This window comes from Clarias gariepinus, chromosome 1, assembly GCF_024256425.1.
Source record: "Clarias gariepinus isolate MV-2021 ecotype Netherlands chromosome 1, CGAR_prim_01v2, whole genome shotgun sequence".
Taxonomy (NCBI): domain Eukaryota; kingdom Metazoa; phylum Chordata; class Actinopteri; order Siluriformes; family Clariidae; genus Clarias; species Clarias gariepinus.
The window spans coordinates 9,046,674-9,066,658 of NC_071100.1; the positions used below are offsets into that span (position 1 = coordinate 9,046,674).

At 41.5% G+C, this 19,985-nt stretch overlaps 1 protein-coding gene across 1 annotated transcript in view; it reads right to left on the reverse strand.

Annotated features, from left to right (window-relative positions):
- Positions 1–17,820, reverse strand: part of LOC128514393 (low affinity immunoglobulin gamma Fc region receptor II-like) — a 105,186-nt gene extending 87,366 nt beyond the window's left edge. Inside the window, exons 1-3 of the mRNA XM_053488265.1 lie at positions 17,692–17,820; positions 15,759–15,860; positions 2,091–2,126 (exon numbers count right to left, since the gene is read on the reverse strand). Coding sequence (XP_053344240.1) covers positions 2,091–2,126; positions 15,759–15,789 — 67 coding nt within the window. The 5' untranslated portion in view covers positions 15,790–15,860; positions 17,692–17,820. The remainder of the gene's footprint in view (positions 1–2,090; positions 2,127–15,758; positions 15,861–17,691) is intronic.
- Positions 17,821–19,985: the final 2,165 nt, after the last annotated feature.

The following is a 19,985-nucleotide window of genomic DNA, read 5'->3' on the forward strand; positions in this document are numbered from 1 at the left end:
ACTCACCTGAGTGTGTATCTGTGTGTGCTTGCGTGTTGTGGGCGTGGCCTTGTATGTAGATTACCCAGACCTGTTGGGGGCGTGGCCTTGTATGTGAATTACCCAGACTGTTACACTGTGAATGGCGTGTGGGCGTGTCCTGATCCGGGTCCTGATCAGATAATGAAGTGAGACAGAAAGACTGTACCTCTCCTTGGATTCATACAGATTACATGAACTGAGAATATTTATTATTAATTTAACTTCATTTAGAAAGAGACTATTTAAGCTTCCTGTAGATATATTTAATAAAGATAAGTTTCAGACAGATATTGGGGGAGACTGAAATGGCTGAAAGCGCACACTGTTTTTTTTCTTTATTTTACAAAAGAACACGGTTTTGTGGATGTTGTGAGTGTACATCTATAAAAGTAAACCCTTTACAGATTTAATAATGTACTACACTTATGAATACGATAAAATATGATGAAGCATTTTAAGTTCTTTTTAGGGTTATTTGAAAACAGTGGAAGTGAACCCGCCGGTGGTACGGCCGACCCCTGAGGGTTTTAAACAGTGCTATGTGAATGAGAATAATCCTCTACCAGTGCTTATGGCTATTCAACTGCCATAACACCAAACATCAGACACAGATAAGATTCTGAATATGTTAAATCAATGCTGTTTGATTTAATTTACACATCTATATCCAACACTTCAATACAAGTGTGTTGTCATTTTTCCTCACCAGTGATCCATAGTGGCTGTGACTTGCTCTGAACCATCTGTCCGTGTCTCTCTGCACTGCACGTATAAACTCCTGTGTGATTAAGAGCTGCAGGACTGAGAGTGTAGGAGGCTCGAGATCCTCTACTGCTGTCTTTATATGTGGTGTTTTCATTATTCTCTCTGTTGGGACCCTCTCTGTACCACCTGAATGTCCAGTTTGTAGAGGAGTTTGTAACATTACAGTTTAGAGTCACTGAGTCTCCTTCAGTCACCCAGCTCTGTGGAGATACACTCAGTACTGGGCGTGGTGTCTCTGTTACACAAGAAATACACAAATATACTTAAATCTATACATTTACTTAATACACAAGAATCATTAAATATCTTAAGGATCACATACAGTAAACAACACAGAAAAGTAAAAACAATGCAAAATGTGGATGAAAAAGTCAATAAAAAGGTATTAGGAATGTGTTGTTTTGCTTGGCCTCATTAATGGGTGTTGCTGAATAAGCAGGTTTCTTCTAACTATATTTTAAGGCTTATTTTAAAATAACAGAAGAACAGTTATGTAATCTATTTATTAAGAGTCGACTCATTATTTCTATTTACTTCAGGTACAGGAACAGTTTACTCTCAGATCTGACCAGTTAATAAGTTAAAGTTAGAAGTTTAATGACGCTCATACTTGGGTTTCTTTAAACACACTTAGCACCCTTGTGACTCTCTGACTTTATAGTATGCAGTTAGAGAAGAGTAAATAAAATACTAAATAAATAAATTGTAGTTAATAAAAAGACACTTGACTAATTAAATATCAGTGTTATATCCGTTATTGCCCAGATGAGGATGACTTCTCTATTGAGTTTAATTATTATCAACAATTCTTCTTCATGGTTGTTTCAGGGAGTTTTTCTTCACCACCATCACCTCTCAATGGCTCATTGTGGATTAATCTATTGGAATTAAATTAAATTATTCATACTTTATCCCCAGATTTATGTTAAACTTTGCAGTGACTAGGTTCATTGCTTAAAGCAATTTGCTAATAAAACTGAGTTAAAATAGGTTCAGGGGTACTCGTTGTTTGAAACAATACTGTAATGTTTAATTGCATGTATACATAAATCAATTATTTTTTTCCCTATAATATAGTTTTTTTGTTAAATGTACAATACTATTGGATCAAACGCTTTTTACAAAGAATATACAGAAAAGCAGCATCAGCAAAATGTGTGAGAATTTACCAGAAGGTTAAAAGAAAACATGAGAAAAAGTATTTTAAGTAGAAATAAATATATATGTACAAACACTGCCTACACACACATCAGACATGTGCTCAGAACTTAACATAGAAATGTAAAATAACATTATATAATCACCTTCAGCATGTGGCGCTGGAAGAAGTAAAATCAGCACTAAAACAGAACAGAAACAGAGAACATGATGTAAACATCTAAGAGATTCAGTGTCTGATTAGAATCATATGAGACACACTGCACTCATCTGTAAGGAAAACAATAAACAGAGTTGTATCATGTGTGTGTGTGTAAAGAGCTTATAGAGCATGGAATTCCACTTCCAGAAATATATCCAAAACATTATTTTGATCATAGAACACTTTTAAACCCATTATTAAAGATGGACAAAATTGTGCACAACAATCTGTAGCATGGAACAGGGAAGTGCTGCGGTACTCTGATCCCAATTTAAAGAAGAAAGGAAGTAAGAAAGGAAGGAAGGAAGGAAAATATAAAATAAAGAGGAAACATTTTAGGAGACAAAACTAAAAAGAAGGCTAAAAATATAAAACTTTATTTTATGATTAATAATTGAGTTTCTTAAGGGAGAAGGACCCTTGGGGGCGAGATTTAGTTCTTCACCACGGTCCTCTTTGAGGAGAGCCTACTGTAAAACAACAAATTGTTTACCACTTATCATTTATCCATCCATCCATCCATCCATCCATCCATCCATCCATCTATCTATCTATCACAAGCATCCCTACCATCAAATGCACCACTCGTCTAATCAGTTTTTTTTAGGCCATGCTCTTCACTGGGAAGTGGACTTTGATATTGGCCAATAACTAAAAGTGATATTCCTCCTACCATGAAAGCAAATTAAATCCAGATATAAAATTAGTATAAGGTCTTATGCATCTTAATCATATAGAATTTTTATTTGACATCACATTACAAAAATTTACATACTGTATATTAAACTTAATTTTGTAATTGTCAATATTATGGTATTTGCTGAAAATTATCCACAACAGGCACAGTGTAACACTGACCAGTACACAGCGCAAGAGTGAATAAAGTACAATATGATATTAAATAGAATAATAAAAACCACTAAAGTGAGATAAAAACATAGACGTGACTTTTTATGTTTTGGTGCAGGTGAGGTACTGTACAGCGTTTATTTATAGTCCTTTGGCAGCAGTTCAAAATGTGCAAAGATTGCAAGTGCGTGCATGTGTGTGTGTGTGTGTGTGTGTGTGTATGTGTGTGTGAGTGTGTGTGTGTGTGTGTTTGTATCAGTCCAGTCCTTGGATATTGATAAGTCTGATGGCTTGTGGGAAGAAACTGTTACACAGTCTGGCTGTGTGGCCCCACATGCTTTGGTACCTTTTTTTCAGATAGTAAATGAAGAGTGTGTGTGAATGTTTTGTCGGTCACCTATCATGTTGATGTCTTTTCAGATGTTGCATGTTATGTGAATGTTTGTTATGAAAGAGAGAGGGAGACCCAAGTGATCTTCCCAGGTCTCCTTTATATGCGCTATTGTGGACCGAGACAGTACAGTTCCCAAAACAGGCAGTGCTGAGCTGCTCAGAAATTGGTGATGATAGATGGTGAAAATTTAGATTTTTCTTAGCATTCTTAGAAAAAAGAAACATTACTGTGCTTTCTTAGCTATTGCACTGATGTTGATGGACCAATTGTGCTTCTCCATCAGAAAAAAAAACAAAGACATTTGTCAGCTCATCTCCACAGAGAAGCTTTTGATGTTCAGCAGTGAGCAACATCAACAATTTCTCTCTTTTTTTTAATAATACAATTGTAAATATTAGGCATAACATTTAAGCTTTGTAACTAGACAATGTAATTAATGCAGATGTTAAACTAGCCATGTCAGATTTTCTCAAACAGATAGTGCCGGAAATAACAGAATCACTGTTAAAAATAATAATTTTTTCACTCAGCATTGGGTATGTTCCAAAATCTTTTAAATTAGCAGTTATTAAACCGATTATTAAGAAACCTGACCTTGACCCCTGTCAGCTGTCCAATTACAGGCCGATATCAAACTTCCCCTTTATCTCTAAGATTCTGGAAAAGATAGTAGCGGAGCAGCTATGCTCATATCTACATAGATTGAGCATAGCTTCCAAGGCCATATATACATAGAAACAGCATACATGAACTGTATCAGTCAGGATTTAGGCCTCATCACAGCACAGAAACAGCTCTCGTTAAAGTAGTAAATGACCTCTTATATGTAACTATAGTTCTGGCCATTAAGAATGCACGTTTCGAGAAAAGGAATCGGCAGCACGCGGAAAGCTGTGAAAATGCTGTTCATTACCTGTAGGGGGCAGTCGTGTTTCAGTCTAAAGTATTGTCTACTGAAGCCAAAAATGTATTATCTCTCTTAGGCGCCCATTGACAGCACACGACAGAGCTTATAAACGTGTCAAGCTCAAACTGTAAATACTGATATGTATTTATTCTTCATTTTCTTCTCTCCTTTGATGATGATACTTCTTTAACTGCACTTTCTCCATTCATTAGTAGTAGTAGTACTACTAGTAGGTTTCTGTAAACACATCGTTGGGTTGTTTATGCTGGGTCAAAATTCGGTGTTATTTCGGGTACTTTAATCACACTGCTGGGTTGCTTTTGCTATGAATACTAAAAGTGCTGCATAAATAAACTTAATGCAAAAAATTATTTTTTTTCCTCCCTAGGCTTTTTGTCAGCATCACAATGAACTGTAGCTTGTTTTAATCTGTAATATTTAAGTGAAATATATTTCACGTATAGGCTTAAATAGTCATTTTTATTTATTGACAGGTGTAGTGCGTTTTATCTAGATTTGATCTCCAGACAATCTCCAGGAGCTCTGAGCTCATGTTCCTGCACATCTATAATACTGTAGTTGCCGAATTATTTTTTTTAGCCAAATATATATATTTTTAACCTTGTGCTACTGTTGTTTACTTACAATATTTGTTAATTTAATTTTTTTATTTAAATAAGGTTGGGCTCAGGGATGTTAAGCCAATTTCCTATGTAGTCTAATCAGATCTCTACCGCCCGTTCGAGTGTAATTTATAATTTATTTTTATGATAATGAAATAAGATGCCTTAAATCGTGCTTTAAAATTCATATAAAAATTCATTTTAAATCGGCGTGTGTAAACCCATGGCTCGCACTTCCACTTAACAAAAAGCAGCATTTTGATCAAAAGGATGATAAACGAGATGATAACATATTTTTGCTGTGTAGTTTATTTTTTTTCTGTGCATAAGAATTGCATTTCGATGAATGTTTCATGGTGCTCCTGATGGCCAGTTCTCCATTGCTCAAGACTTTCAAGACAATCTACCAGGTTTGTTTATTCTCCAGAGAAAGCATAACACGACTGTCCATACAGTAAATAAAAAGCATAAAAATAAAAAAGTAGTATCAAATCCAAATATTAAGTCTGATTTAATTGCTAGCATTAATCATTTTTATTGTTTTATCTATTTTATGTTTTGCTGGGGAAATAAAATTTAGGCAGAGATGTCTCTCTGTCTTGTTAATTTATCTAAAACCTCCCCACATTATTTGCCAACAGTGCACACAGTTTGATAAATTAACACTTGAAGTCGAAGAATTTTGATTCTTAACACTTGAAGTGCCGAGCACCGGTCATTTGACCGCTATGGGGGAAAAATAATACTTCACACTCGATATGTGAGCTTAATCACCAGCATGCTTACATTTTCAAAATCACACCAGTAAAAGCCAGTATAAAGCTATTTTGCTCTTATTTACGTGAAATATTTATGCCTTTTCCAACCTGCGATTCTGATTTCTCTCAGCAGATGGCGCATACTATCTATGCGTCATTCAGTGTGTATATGTAACCATCTCAGGTAGTTCCATATATGCAGTTTGCAGTTATATGCAGTTTATATACAGTGGTGTGAAAAACTATTTGCCCCCTTCCTGATTTCTTATTCTTTTGCATGTTTGTCACATTTAAATGATTCTGATCATCAAAAACCGTTAACTATTAGTCAAAGATAACATAATTTACACAAAATGCAGTTTTTAAATGAAGGTTTATGTTATTAAGGGAGAAAAAAAACTCCAAATCTACATGGCCCTGTGTGAAAAAGTGATTGCCCCCCTTGTTAAAAAATAACTTAACTGTGGTTTATCACGCCTGAGTTCAATTTCTGTAGTCACCCCCAGGCCTGATTACTGCCACACCTGTTTCAATCAAGAAATCACTTAAATAGGAGCTACCTGACACAGAGAAGTAGACCAAAAGCACCTCAAAAGCTAGACATCATGCCAAGATCCAAAGAAATTCAGGAACAAATGAGAACAAAAGTAATTGAGATCTATCAGTCTGGTAAAGGTTATAAAGCCATTTCTAAAGCTTTGGGACTCCAGCGAACCACAGTGAGAGCCATTATCCACAAATGGCAAAAACATGGAACAGTGGTGAACCTTCCCAGAAGTGGCCGGCCGACCAAAATTACCCCAAGAGCGCAGAGACAACTCATCCGAGAGGCCACAAAAGACCCCAGGACAATATCTAAAGAACTGCAGGCCTCACTTGCCTCAATTAAGGTCAGTGTTCATGACTCCACCATAAGAAAGAGACTGGGCAAAAACGGCCTGCATGGCAGATTTCCAAGGCGCAAACCACTTTTAAGCAAAAATAACATTAAGGCTCATCTCAATTTTGCTAAAAAACATCTCAATGATTGCCAGGACTTTTGGGAAAATACCTTGTGGACCGACGAGACAAAAGTTGAACTTTTTGGAAGGTGCGTGTCCCGTTACATCTGGCGTAAAAGTAACACAGCATTTCAGAAAAAGAACATCATACCAACAGTAAAATGTGGTAGTGTGATGGTCTGGGGTTGTTTTGCTGCTTCAGGACCTGGAAGGCTTGCTGTGATAGATGGAACCATGAATTCTACTGTCTACCAAAAAATCCTGAAGGAGAATGTCTGGCCATCTGTTCGTCAACTCAAGCTGAAGCGATCTTGGGTGCTGCAGCAAGACAATGACCCAAAACACACCAGCAAATCCACCTCTGAATGGCTGAAGAAAAACAAAATGAAGACTTTAGAGTGGCCTAGTCAAAGTCCTGACCTGAATCCTATTGAGATGTTGTGGCATGACCTTAAAAAGGCGGTTCATGCTAGAAAACCCTCAAATAAAGCTGAATTACAACAATTTTGCAAAGATGAGTGGGCCAAAATTCCTCCAGAGCGCTGTAAGAGCGCTAAGGGTGGCCCAACCAGTTATTAGGTTCAGGGGGCAATTACTTTTTCACACAGGGCCATGTAGGTTTGGATTTTTTTATCTCCCTAAATAATAAAAACCATCATTTAAAAACTGCATTTTGTGTTTACTTCTGTTATCTTTGACTAATAGTTAAATGTGTTTGATGATCAGAAACATTTTGTGTGACAAACATGCAAAAGAATAAGAAATTAGGAAGGGGGCAAATAGTTTTTCACACCACTGTATATATATATATATATATATATATATATATATATATATATATATATTGTGGCGTGGGTGGGGTTTGAGTAACAACTATCATGCTTTGCGGGAGGGATTGTTATGTGTTCACCGTGTTGGGGAAAGGTGTCTGGGGTAGTGGCTTCGGCCAGGGTGTGTGTGTGGGTCAGAAGTGTGTCTTGTTGATTGTTGGGTGATACGTTGAATGTGCTGTTTGTGTGACTTTCGTGCTGTGGTAAATAAAATACTCTCAGCCATTTGCATTGGGCAGCAAGGAAAATCACTCGTCTCTCCACGCTCATTGGTAGCTGTGAAAAAACGTTACAATTGGTGTCAGAAGTGGGATGGAGAGTAGCGGGTTAGAGCGGCGAGCGGAGCGGAGCCGCGCGTTCCAGGTTCCGGCACTGGACCTTGGGGGGGATTCCTCCAGTGACGCAGCACCGGCACCGGAGCAAGCTACAGCTCCGTGCCCCGTCCGCCAGCGAAGCGACCTGCAGCTGCGCCTACCGGCCTACAACGGCGCTGTCGATCCCCACGCGTTCCTCGCCCAGGTAGAGCTAGCCGCCGACTTCACGGGCTGGTCCTCGGCGGAAACAGCCGTCCGGGTGGCCCTCTCGTTGGAGGGTGATGTGCTGCGGGCGTTGGAAGACCTCCGGGCTGATGAGCGGAAGGACAGGGCGAAGCTGCGGGAGTCGCTCCGCTTCCGGTTCAGCGCAGGTGACCGTAAGGAGGCCGCGAGCTAGGAGCTGGCAACCCGCATGCGGAGCGCCTCCGAGCCACTGGGGGCGTTCGCCATGGACCTGAGGTCTGTCTCGCGCAGAGGCTACCCGGAGTTCGGGTCCGTCCAGCAGGAGGAGCTAGCGCGCCGTGCGTTCCTGCGGGGAATCCGGCCGTGGCGGCTGCGTGAGCACATCCGGTTAGCGGCACCGGCTTCCTTGGCCGAGGCGCTGCGCGAGGCTGAGCGCGCCCAACCCATCATGGCAGAACGCCACGGCGAAAGAGCCGAGCGACCTCCCTTGACTCAGGGCCGCTCGGTAGGTGAACCTAGCCGGGGACAGGGCAACCCGAGGCTAGGCCCCGACCTAGCTTCCGAGATTTCGCGACGTCGCCGAGGCCAGGGACCGCCGGATTACCGCTGCAGTGTTCTCAGGCCTGAGGACAACGTACCCCAGCAGCCGTTAAAACTAGCTTCAGGGGGGCGCCGAGGGGAAGCCGCCTCCCACAGCCTTCTTTGTTTCCCTAACTACCGGGCGCTCGTGGACACTGGCTCCACAGTTTCGCTGCTGCACTGGGGAGTACTAGGACAAGGCGATCGCGGTTGTATGCTGCCGGCCCCAGCCGTGAGCATTCGCACCGTGTCGGGGAGCTATCTAGAGATACGGGCCTGTCGCACAGTGCAAATACAAATAGGTGCAATCATTCTTTTTCATCCATTCTTGGTGGCCGACATTGAGGATGATTGTATCTTGGGGTTGGATATTTTGTGCAGTACCTAATCTCGATGACGGAACGTTGCGTGGTAGCTTCGGGTTAGCCAGGTTGCTAGTGCCCAAAGCGCAGCCGGACATGTTAGTGGAGCACACCAGGGGGGCGGAACTTCCGGCGGGCGCGCCATGTAAACATCCGGTAGCAGACCGAACGAGAATAATGGCCGAGCTTATGCAGCGTAGCAGCGTAGGGCTCAGTCAGACATAGGCCGACACCGTGAAATCCCTGCTACACGAGTTCGCAGACATTTTCGCGGTTGATGAGCGCGAGTGCCACATACCAATTTGGTGCAGCACACGATTAATACGGGTAACGCGGCTCCTGTTCGGTTACATCCGAGACGTCTTCCCTTAGCTAAACGAGCTATCGCCGAACAAAAGCTACATGAGATGGCCGACTCGGGCGTCATAGAGCCAGCGTCCGGACCGTGGTCTTCACCGGTTGTGTTGGTGCGCAAAAAGGACGAATCGTGGCGGTTTTGTGTCGATTACCGGCGGTTAAACGAGGTGACGCGCAAAGATTCCTATCCGTTGCCGCGTATAGATGATGCGCTGGAACACGTTGTGGGCTCGGCGTGGTTTAGCTCGTTAGATCTGCGAAGCGGGTAATGGCAAGTAGAGCTCGCCCCGGAAGCGCGACCTAAAACTGCGTTCTCGATCGGGCAAGGGCTATGGCAATTCCGGCGCATGCCGTTCGGCCTGTGTAACGCTCCAGCTACCTTCGAATGGCTGATGGAGAAGGTATTAGCCGATATTCCTCGCAACCGTTGTGTCGTTTACCTGGATGATTTACTGGTGCACGGCAGGGAGTTTGAGGTCGCTCTAGCTAACCTACGGGAAGTATTTCTGGCTATCCGGCGGGCGAATTTGCGACTCAACCCTAAAAAGTGTCAGCTGCTGCGGCGAGAGACCGGCTTCCTAGGACATGTAATTAGTGCTAGAGGGATTGCCACCGATGCAACAAAAATAGCGGCGGTACAGAATTGGCCTGAACCGCTAAATGTGTCCCAGCTACGCACCTTCCTCGGGTTAGCTTCTTACTATCGCCGGTTCGTGAAAGGATTTTGCCACGATCGCCAGTCCGCTGCACGGCCTCACGAAAAAGAATCAGCCGTTCCGCTGGGACAGGGAGCACGCGCGTGCTTTCACTCGGTTACGGGAAGCTCTGGTCACGTCGCCCGTTCTCGGATACCCTGACGCGTCTCGTATGTTTATCCTTGACACGGACGCGAGCGATGTAGGGCTGGGGGCTGTCCTGTCTCAGGTGTCCGAGGGTAAAGAGCGTGTTATCGCCTACTTCAGCCGCGCATTGTCTGGACCTGAGAAAAATTACTGCGTCACGCGGCGCGAGCTGTTAGCAGTCGTCGCGGCCCTAAAACATTTTAGGCCGTATTTATACAGGCAATCCTCCTTGCTGCGGACCGATCACGCTTCGCTGGTGTGGCTACTTAGTTTTAAAGAGCCCGAGGGGCAGTTGGCGCGCTGGTTAGAGCGGTTGCAGGACTACGACTTTACCGTCCAGCACCGAGCTGGAAAACTGCATGGTAACACGGACGCTTTATCCCGCCGGCCGTGTAGCAAAGAGCGTTGTCGGCACTGCGAGCGGGTTGAAGAGCGCGTGCGTGGTCGCGACATCGAACACTCCCCGACCCCCGTGAATCGGAACATTCTCCCTGCGCAATCCTCTGGAGTCTCCGTCGGTAATCCGCCGTCCGAGCCAGCGTGCAGCCGAGTAACCGCGTCGCCTAAAGCATCGCCTGTAGTCGTTCCGCCTGTGCCACAGATGGACCGTGATCAGCTCATTGCCGAGCAGGGGAAGGATCCGGCGCTGCAATGGGTACTGGGTTGGGTTAACGCGGGCCAGAGACTGGATTATGCCGCGGTTGCTCACTTGGGACAAGAGGAAAAAGCTCTCCACTCGCAGTTTAATCGACTAGCGTTGCAGGAGGGTTTACTCTACCGCCACTGGGAACGGCCGTGTGGCGCTGGCGAATCTTTTCAGCTGCTGGTGCCGCGGACTCTGCGGGCACGAGTGTTGGGAATGATTCACGGGCATGCGGGTGCGGGACACTTCGGAGTCACCAAAACACTGCAGCGGTTGCGCGCCCGCTTCTACTGGCCGGGCTGTCACACTGATAGTGAACTCTTTGTTCACAGATGCGACGTCTGCATGGCAAAGAAGGGCCCTACCCAGCGCTCGCGAGCACCTTTGCAAGACTTTCGGGTGGGGGCACCCATGGAGCGTATGGGCGTGGACATTCTTGGGCCTTTTCCCATCTCCGATCGCGGGAACCGGTATGTGCTGGTAGCCATGGATTATTTCTCCAAGTGGCCAGAGGCGTTTGCTGTTCCTGACCAGAGCGCTTCCACCAAGCCCGAGTGTTGCTTTGGGCTTATCGCACATCGGTGCAGGAGTCCTCACAGCTCATGCCAGCTGCATTAATGTTCGGTCACAAGTTGCGCACGCCCGTGGACCTTGTGTTCGGGCCTCCTCCACAAGTGGATTTACCCGCGAAGCCGGGGATGGATTACTTTTGTTCTTTAAAAGACAAACTGTTTCGTGTCCACGAGCTGGCGCGTAGACACTTGGCGAACGCCGGGGTGAAGCAGCGCCGCTTGTATGATACTCACAGCCGGGGGCGAGACTTTGCTGCTGGGGAGCAGGTTTGGGTGTATTCCCCCAAAGAAAAAGGGGGCTTTCGCCTAAGTTGATGTCTCACTGGGTGGGCCCCTGCACAGTCGTTGCTCAGCTCTCCGACGTAGTCTACCGGGTGCGGTTGACGAGGCGGTCGCGATTGGTCGTGCTCCACCGGGACCGGCTCGCTCCCTACCAGCCCCACGTCAGCAAAACATCGAGCTCTGTGGAGGCCGGTCCGCCTCAGGAAGAGGGCTGCGCCCCGCCTTCCCCCGCAAAAAGACTCCAGCGTTCACAACGCCAGCGCCGACCACCCTCACGCCTGCTAGACTGAGTTCGCCATGGTGATCGGGGACGGTCACAGCTCGGGTGGGGGCAGTGTGGCGTGGGTGGGGTTTGAGTAACAACCATCATGCTTTGCGGGAGGGATTGTTATGTGTTCACCGTGTTGGGGAAAGGTGTCTGGGGTAGTGGCTTCGGCCAGGGTGTGTGTGTGGGTCAGAAGTGTGTCTTGATGATTGTTGGGTGATACGTTGAATGTGCTGTTTGTGTGACTTTCGTGCTGTGCTAAATAAAATACTCCCAGCCATTTGCATTGGGCAGCAAGGAAGCTCACTCGTCTCTCCACGCTCATTGGTAGCTGTGAAAAACGTTACAATATATATATATATATAATTATATATATATATATATATATATATATATATATATATATATATAATTATATATAAATATATATATATATATATATATATAATTATATATAAATATATATAATCACTATTACTTGACCCTGAAGCACACAAAAAACAGAAAAGTCCTTTCTGGTAAATCAACTGCATATGTAGTTCATTTACAGTAATTCATAAAAAATTAATATACATTGTACAGTACAAGGTAAGCACGATAAATATTACAAAATGATGCGCACATAGCTCCTTCACCTCCTGCTTATGGTCACATTCATGCACTGTTTATATAGAATATGTGCAAATCGCAAGTCTAGTTGTGATTCCAACCCCCTCCTAACGAAGCATTTTAGTGCATAACGCTGGCACCCTCTACCTATATACTGCGTCTTTTGTGCTCTTTAACCAATCAGATGTGACCATTTCAACCAATCATAACCCGGCAGGAGCGCAGCCTAAATCCTGTTTACATGAAATAAACCTGCTTCCGAGCAGGTTTAAGCTTACAGACATGTTGCTATGACAGCAAATGCAAGAAGCGCATCGAAAAACTAAACAATCCAAGATCAGGACAAATCCACAACAATCAAATCCAGCTAACTGAGTTAGCGACGTACAAAGAACGGACTCTTGGTAAGCACCAGAAATGTTTGTGTAAACAAGATCCAGCACATTCCATTCTCCCATATTGTTACAAAGTCCACATGTTCATGAAATTCAGATTATAAAAATCTCTGTCAAAAATAAGCACTTCACCTGGGTGTTTGTTTTGCAATTCACTTATAGCCCCCAATAGCTCCTTAAAATTAGTATGAGCACAGTGGTGAATTCCCATAGAACATAAAATGGCCCGCATCTAAAAGTCTCAAATTGCTCATTTAAGAAATCATGAATCATTTGAAAATCTATCAATGAGCCACATCTCAGTGAAAACAAAGATGCAGCAGTCTCTAGACTCATGATGAGTAGCCACTGGAGTCGGATGTAGTTACATTTATTTTCCAGCAAGCAGATATTGGAGAGCATGATGGTTGAGAGAGTTGGTTGCCTAGTGTTAGCCTTTAGTTTACCACAAACCCCAACCCTTTAGCCACACTTCAGCTTCCTCAATGCACCCATCATGTATAGTGCCCTCTTTAGAAGCCTCTGAAAGCAGTATTATGATTTGGGGGGATTCAACATTATGTGGCAATAAAATGAAGTCAGTTGACTACCTAATATACTGTATAGCACATGACCAGGTTCTCCTATGACAGATAACCTGGTACAGTACATTGTTATTCCAGAGCAACAATGCATAGATTCAACTATGTTAAAAAAAATAAAAAATAAAAGTGCTTCTAGGAGAAAGAAGAAGAATTTTCACACATGACTTGATAACTACAAAGTTCTGACCTTAAGCCCAGCAGATCCACTATAGCTATATATTTTTCAACTTTAATTTTCAGCTATTACTTAAATATGAGCAATGTTGGTTGATTTTGTCCAAAAATAAGTAATTCATAAATAAAACTATAAGACCTCCAGAAGTTGTATTTATCTATGATGGTTTCTAATCACTTACAACACATTTACACCTCGATATTTTCTTTACAGCTAAACTATATTTAGTCATTTGCTGTAATCAGATTTATTTGAGTCTATTCTTGTTAATTGTTTTTTTCTGTAACACCTTTTTCCAGGGAAACGCTGTGTACTGTTCCAGCTGTATATGGTTGAAATGACAATAAAAAAAAAAAGTTAAGCCTTTATTTGTCACATATACATTACAGTAGAGTGAAATTCTTTCTTTGCATGTCCCAGTGTAACTGGGGTCAGAGCGCAGGGTCAGCCATGATACAGCGCCCCTGGAGCAGATAGGGTTAAGGGCCTTGCTCAAGGGCCCAACAGTGGAAACCTGATGGAGCTGGGGATCGAACTACTGACCTTCCGATCAGTGAATCACTGCCTTAAGCCCTCTGAACCACTGCCAAGTTAATTGATCTTAAAGTGGAAACTCACAGAGAAGTAGACATTAGACCTAGGAACACCATTTCTTAAAATAAAACCCCACAGTCAAGAGCATATATCACTGCTCTCAGGCTTCTATATAACTACTAAATCAGCAAATAATAATTATTATTAGTGTGGGATCAGTATATGGTGCATGGTATTAGTGTTTAAAAGAGTGAGCTTTTGTACTGAGATGTTTTAATGTAAAGACCATCACAGTAACAAAAAGGAAAATGTATGAACCTTTTTTCTTAGTAAGCCTAGGTAATGCTAACAGTGTTTTGTTAAAGCCTTTCTGCACAGGAAATGGCAACAGAGTTACAAAACTGTATCTGGAGATATTTCAGTTAGTCACAATCATGACTTTCACTGTTGAAAGTACAAACACCATCCAGTAATTTTTTTTCAGCAGATGAAATGATGATGAGAGGTTGTTACTGAGCAGCAGATAATAGCAGGACACAGAAGATCAGGTACAGATTCCAACAATACAGACTCATTTACACTCATTAGATTATTTAAACCCTGTGTTTTAAACTTGCTCTACTTGTACTCTTACCTGTTGAACTATCATAGTTACTGAGAGTAGTTACACATCAAACTAAACCCTTCTCATAACAGATATGGATCCACTGATCCACCTGAGCAGTCATGCTGAAGTACACACAGTGGCGACTGCTACATGTAGCTTTTGAAACAGGGAAGGCTCATATTAGGCCTTCATCATAAAATTCATTATGTTCTTTGCGCTTTTTATGCCTTTTGTATGCCCTGTCAAAGTAACCCAGATCCCCAAAACCAACGATTGACCAAACTGTATTCTCATTCTTTGAGAAGGTTTCGTCAGGAGGCATGGCCAATAGTACATTTTCTGTCACAGCACCTCCAGTTAGCCAGTTCACCTTGTCATACCAGGAGAGCTGAAAAGACCTGTTATTTTTTCCTAATTTTTGCACCAGATCAATCTTAAGCATTGGTCTGCCCTGCCGTTTAATTCTGAGTCTCTCCTCGTAAGGAAGACTACTAAATGGTTTTGCCAAAAGCAGGTCAACAATATTAGCACCGTCTGCCATTATGCACAGCTTGCTAGCTGGCTAGTTTCCCCTTCCACGAGCTACTTTAATTATATGAATGAACTAACTTTACTATGCTGAAACAAGGAGCAAAGTCAAGAACGCTATTATAAGTTTTTTTATTATTTAAAGAATGATTTGTACAAACAAAAATGGTTTATATCACCAGCAAACAATACAGAGTGCAGCAGTTCTTCGTACAGCAATAGTACATAATTTGACCATTAATTTTGTGACATTATAGGGGAAGCTGAGCTTCCCTTGCAGTCTTAAAGAAATCGCCACTGAGTACACACAATGTCCTAATCACACAATAAGCTCATCACTCAGGACATTCAGACTGCAAATGAACAACTTTATACCCAACACTCACTCTAATGAAGACACAAAGAGAACATTTACTCACAGAACATCACAGGGAGAGGACTGAGATCCATCCTGTCCTTTTAATGACTGACTGACTGACAGAGCAGTGGTTTGTGTTTAAGCCCTACCACTTCCTGTGTTGCTACAGAGAGAAATAAAGAGAAAGAAAGAGACATGTGAGCTTAAACTTCTTCTTTTGTAAACAGTTAATGTGCCTGTTCCTTCTCATTTCTAGAAAAAACACTTGCAACCAACCAAAAATCATTGTGGCATAATTTTGTTAATCTTATGCAAAGGTCCCAAAATATATTTCTGTCCAGAGTCATTAACTGTGACCCTAGACACAAGGGCAGCTCTGTCGACTATGATGACTATTACGACTCTGGAAGACCTCTAGGAGTGCGCTGTGGCATCCAGCTCAGGATATGGTTGGCATTGGATCCTTTGTATACCAATGGGTAGGAAGTGGGACAGTAACCTGATCATATTAAAATATCAAAATATTGTAAAGATTAAACATTTTGATTGATGTAAACAGGTTTTAAATTAGCTGGAACTTCCTGACAAAAGAATCAATACATTACTTTGTAATACATCATAATTAGCCTCTATTAAATGTTCAGTTAACTGGTCCATCCTAATGCACTACATCTTCCTTTAGTTTTCCATTATTGCTCAAATATTGTATAAACTGTCTAATGTGATTTTGTCCAACAATAATACTACTCAGTAACACACCACATATATATAATAATAAGTACCACATGAGCCAAACATTGAGTACAAGTGAAGTTATATTTATTCATGACAGTTTCCAGTCAGTAACCACACATTCACACTTCGTCTTCTTCACTGCGCATGACAGTTATAAAAAAAACACAAGCAAAACCACGACAACCAACTGCCTACCTCTTTTCTCAGATGTCTGTCTCACTGACTACTTTTGATAATAATAATAATAATAATAATAATAATAATAATACTAATAATAAACATTTTAACTCTGGTTACATGCAGAATAGTTTTTCTATTTGTGTGTGCGTGTGTGTGTGTTTGTGTGTGTGTGTGTTTTTGGCTGACAAAATAGTAGCAGGCATCCTATCTTGCAAAAAACAATACTCATGAGCACCAATACAAACACACACACACACACATACACACACACATACACACACACATACACACACACACACACACACACACTATTGAAATGAAAAAGCATGCTGATAAGTTGCTTAGTTACTGTTTGTGCTCAGCAGTAAAAGAAATACCTCAGCTCTTGTGATTGTATCTGTGAGACTTTTGTTGTCTGATGTAAAGATCTGTGAGATATTTGTGCAGCTGCCCTGTGACTGACCTCCCTAACATTCTGTACTCTGTTAAAGGAACTAAAGCATGAAGTGCATCTTCACTGTCTCCTTATTATACAGTATTGTCTTGTATAATACTTTGTTTAGTCTCCCACCTCAGGTTCATGCAGAAAATATAAAATGAAGAACTTTTCATCTATTCTATTCTATTCTATTCTATTCTATTCTATTCTATTCTATTCTATTCTATTCCATGATATCATTCAACTTGTGTTTGTTTATGTATTCTATTAGAACTTTAACCAAGTAAACAGGAAGTCTGATCACATCACACAGGGCTTTAAAACAGAGTAACAGCTAGCAGGCTAGTTCTAATAATGTTAGCTATTAAATGCTAATGAACAAGTGAGGCTATTAAACTCACCTTAACAGGTCTTATACATCCATTATTCTCTTTATTTCTCCCTCAAAACATCATCTGTCACTCTGTTAAAAACACTTCAATAACGTAGGGACACAATATGTCAGGGACAAGCGAGTTAGCTGAAAAGATTAGCCTCCTGCTAACATTAGCTATGCAGAGTATTTTTATGTAAATTGTATTGTGGTTGAGTTTGAAGTGAAGACTAAAGAAAGGTAAAATGTTATTGGAGTAAAACATACCACACTTTGAGGATCAATGGCCACCATAGATCACTAGTTTTACACTGTGAAGTAATTATCTCTAAACACTTCCAGACCATCATTTATAAATCCAGTGTAAGCGTTTCTGACATTGTGTGAACATTCCCATGTCTCTGTGTACATAAAGCACCTCCTCATTGAGCTTCCTCTTTTATTATTAGCTAACACTTTTTATAGTCAGTGTTCAGACGAGTATACATGCAAATAGATCGCTAAACCCTTTTGTCTAAATAGAAAATGCTAATGCGCTTCCTATCGTGTGTCTGTCTCTGGGTCTCCAAATGACGTTAAGCACATTAACGATTTTACTTCTTTCTTTCATGTGACACAGGAAACCTGACCAGAAGCTTAAATATGCTCTCCATGCTAAATAACACAGAACTGTCCCTCTTCTCCAATTCAGTAAGTATATTGAGATGCGACAGATGCATCAAGTTATACTTCTTCCTTTTTTAATTCATCTAAACACTTAAACCAAACAAATCGGTGGTTATTGATTAATTTAAACAATTTCAGACAAAACATACAGTGCATATTCACAGTATTACACATTGCATTTCTATATAAAGTTAGATGTGCACACATTTTGTTCCTGCTGAGGAGACCTGAGGTGACGTCCACTATCTCCCTCCCCACCTCATACTTCTGAGTGAGAGACCTTTACCGTTCTTTTCTTTCTTGTTTAAAGTTCTTAATGCCTCCCCTGCAAGGTCTCACACTCAATGCAAAGCACATTTCCTGTTCCCTGTTGTGGTAGAGATCATGATAGATAGCTGAGAGAGAGGATGGGTTTCTTTCTATCTACTGACTTTATAATTCTATCTCCTACAAATCACCCTGTCTTAAATTTAATATTTCTCTCCCATAGATTTCACTGAAAAAAATCTAAAAAATATAGAACCAGTAGAGTAAATACAGAATAATGCAAAAAGTTTCCAATTATGGTACGATTTTATATTTTCACACTCCAGCCTGGTCAGACTGTTACCTCTACCATATGATCTCACCTTGATTCTCTAGTCTGGATTTTCCAGCTCTCTTCCCACCATCTGCTTTCCACACTGATCATTATCACCTGTCTCCAATTCTGTTAATTCAGCATTTAGCTGTGTAGTCACACCATCAACTTCTGCTCACTCCTGGATAATTGTGTGCCTTTCAAAACCCAGTAATCTTGGTTCTGATTCTCTGTGTATTTCAGCCATACTCTCGTTCTTTAATCCTGGATTTATCTATCTTGATTTGCAATTTATTGACCTTGTTGGTCTTGATCCATAGATTTCTTGGACTTTTGACTCATGCTTTATGTTTTTGGATTTTGTGATTGTCTCTTGATAGTGATGGCAAGATGAAGCTTCATTTAGGTGTTAAGGCTCCCAGTCAATAGTTTCACGAAAAAGTTAATAAAACTTTATTGATATAAATAAACTGACATCTGGTGGACAAAATGTGTGTAGCAAATAGACCATAACATCGTAAGCAGCACAATTAATATGGACATGCAGATGTCTTTGAGTGTGTGTGTGTGTGTGTGTGTGTGTGTGTGCAAAGGAATTGCTTGTCCAAATACATAAGATATCTTTAAAAATTAAGTGAAGAAAAAGTACCCTACTCCAAAAGAATAGGAAATGTAAAATCCTGACTATACATTAATAATTACCGTATGACCTTCTTAGGAGAAATCACTTCCCCAATAAGTAAGGCTAAGAGGTGAACAGTGTGCTGACTGGAGAAGCGACACATCTGTGTGAACAAGTCTGAACTCTTAAACCTGTGGATTAATATGGCAGATTTCGCCCAAATATATACCATCATTTGTCACATGAATCTCAGAGACCTGATACTCGCGTCAAAGTGATCATTTATTTGTAACCACCCCTTCTGCTTAATACAAGCTCTAAAGTGTAGATGTCACATGTATATCATAACACGGACGCATAAGTGGATTCATACATTTGTGTTTTTAGATTTCAGTATTGCCCTTTATTTGCGTGGGCGGATTTACTAACTCTGATCTTCACTTTGTGTTCTTTGGAATGATACACTTTGGCTCCTAATGCGGAAACATGATTGGATTATTTGACTCTCATTCTGCAGTTATGGATTAAGAGACTCATTTGAATTTAATATTTATTGCATTAGTTCTAAACACTTTTGCACAGAGGTGAGGAGCGTGAGTAGTTTTTGGCTCCTCTACCTGCCTGATTTGTGAATTTCAGAAAATGAAATGTTTTGGACATTTTCAGTGTGATGTTAGTCCTGTACATCAGTGT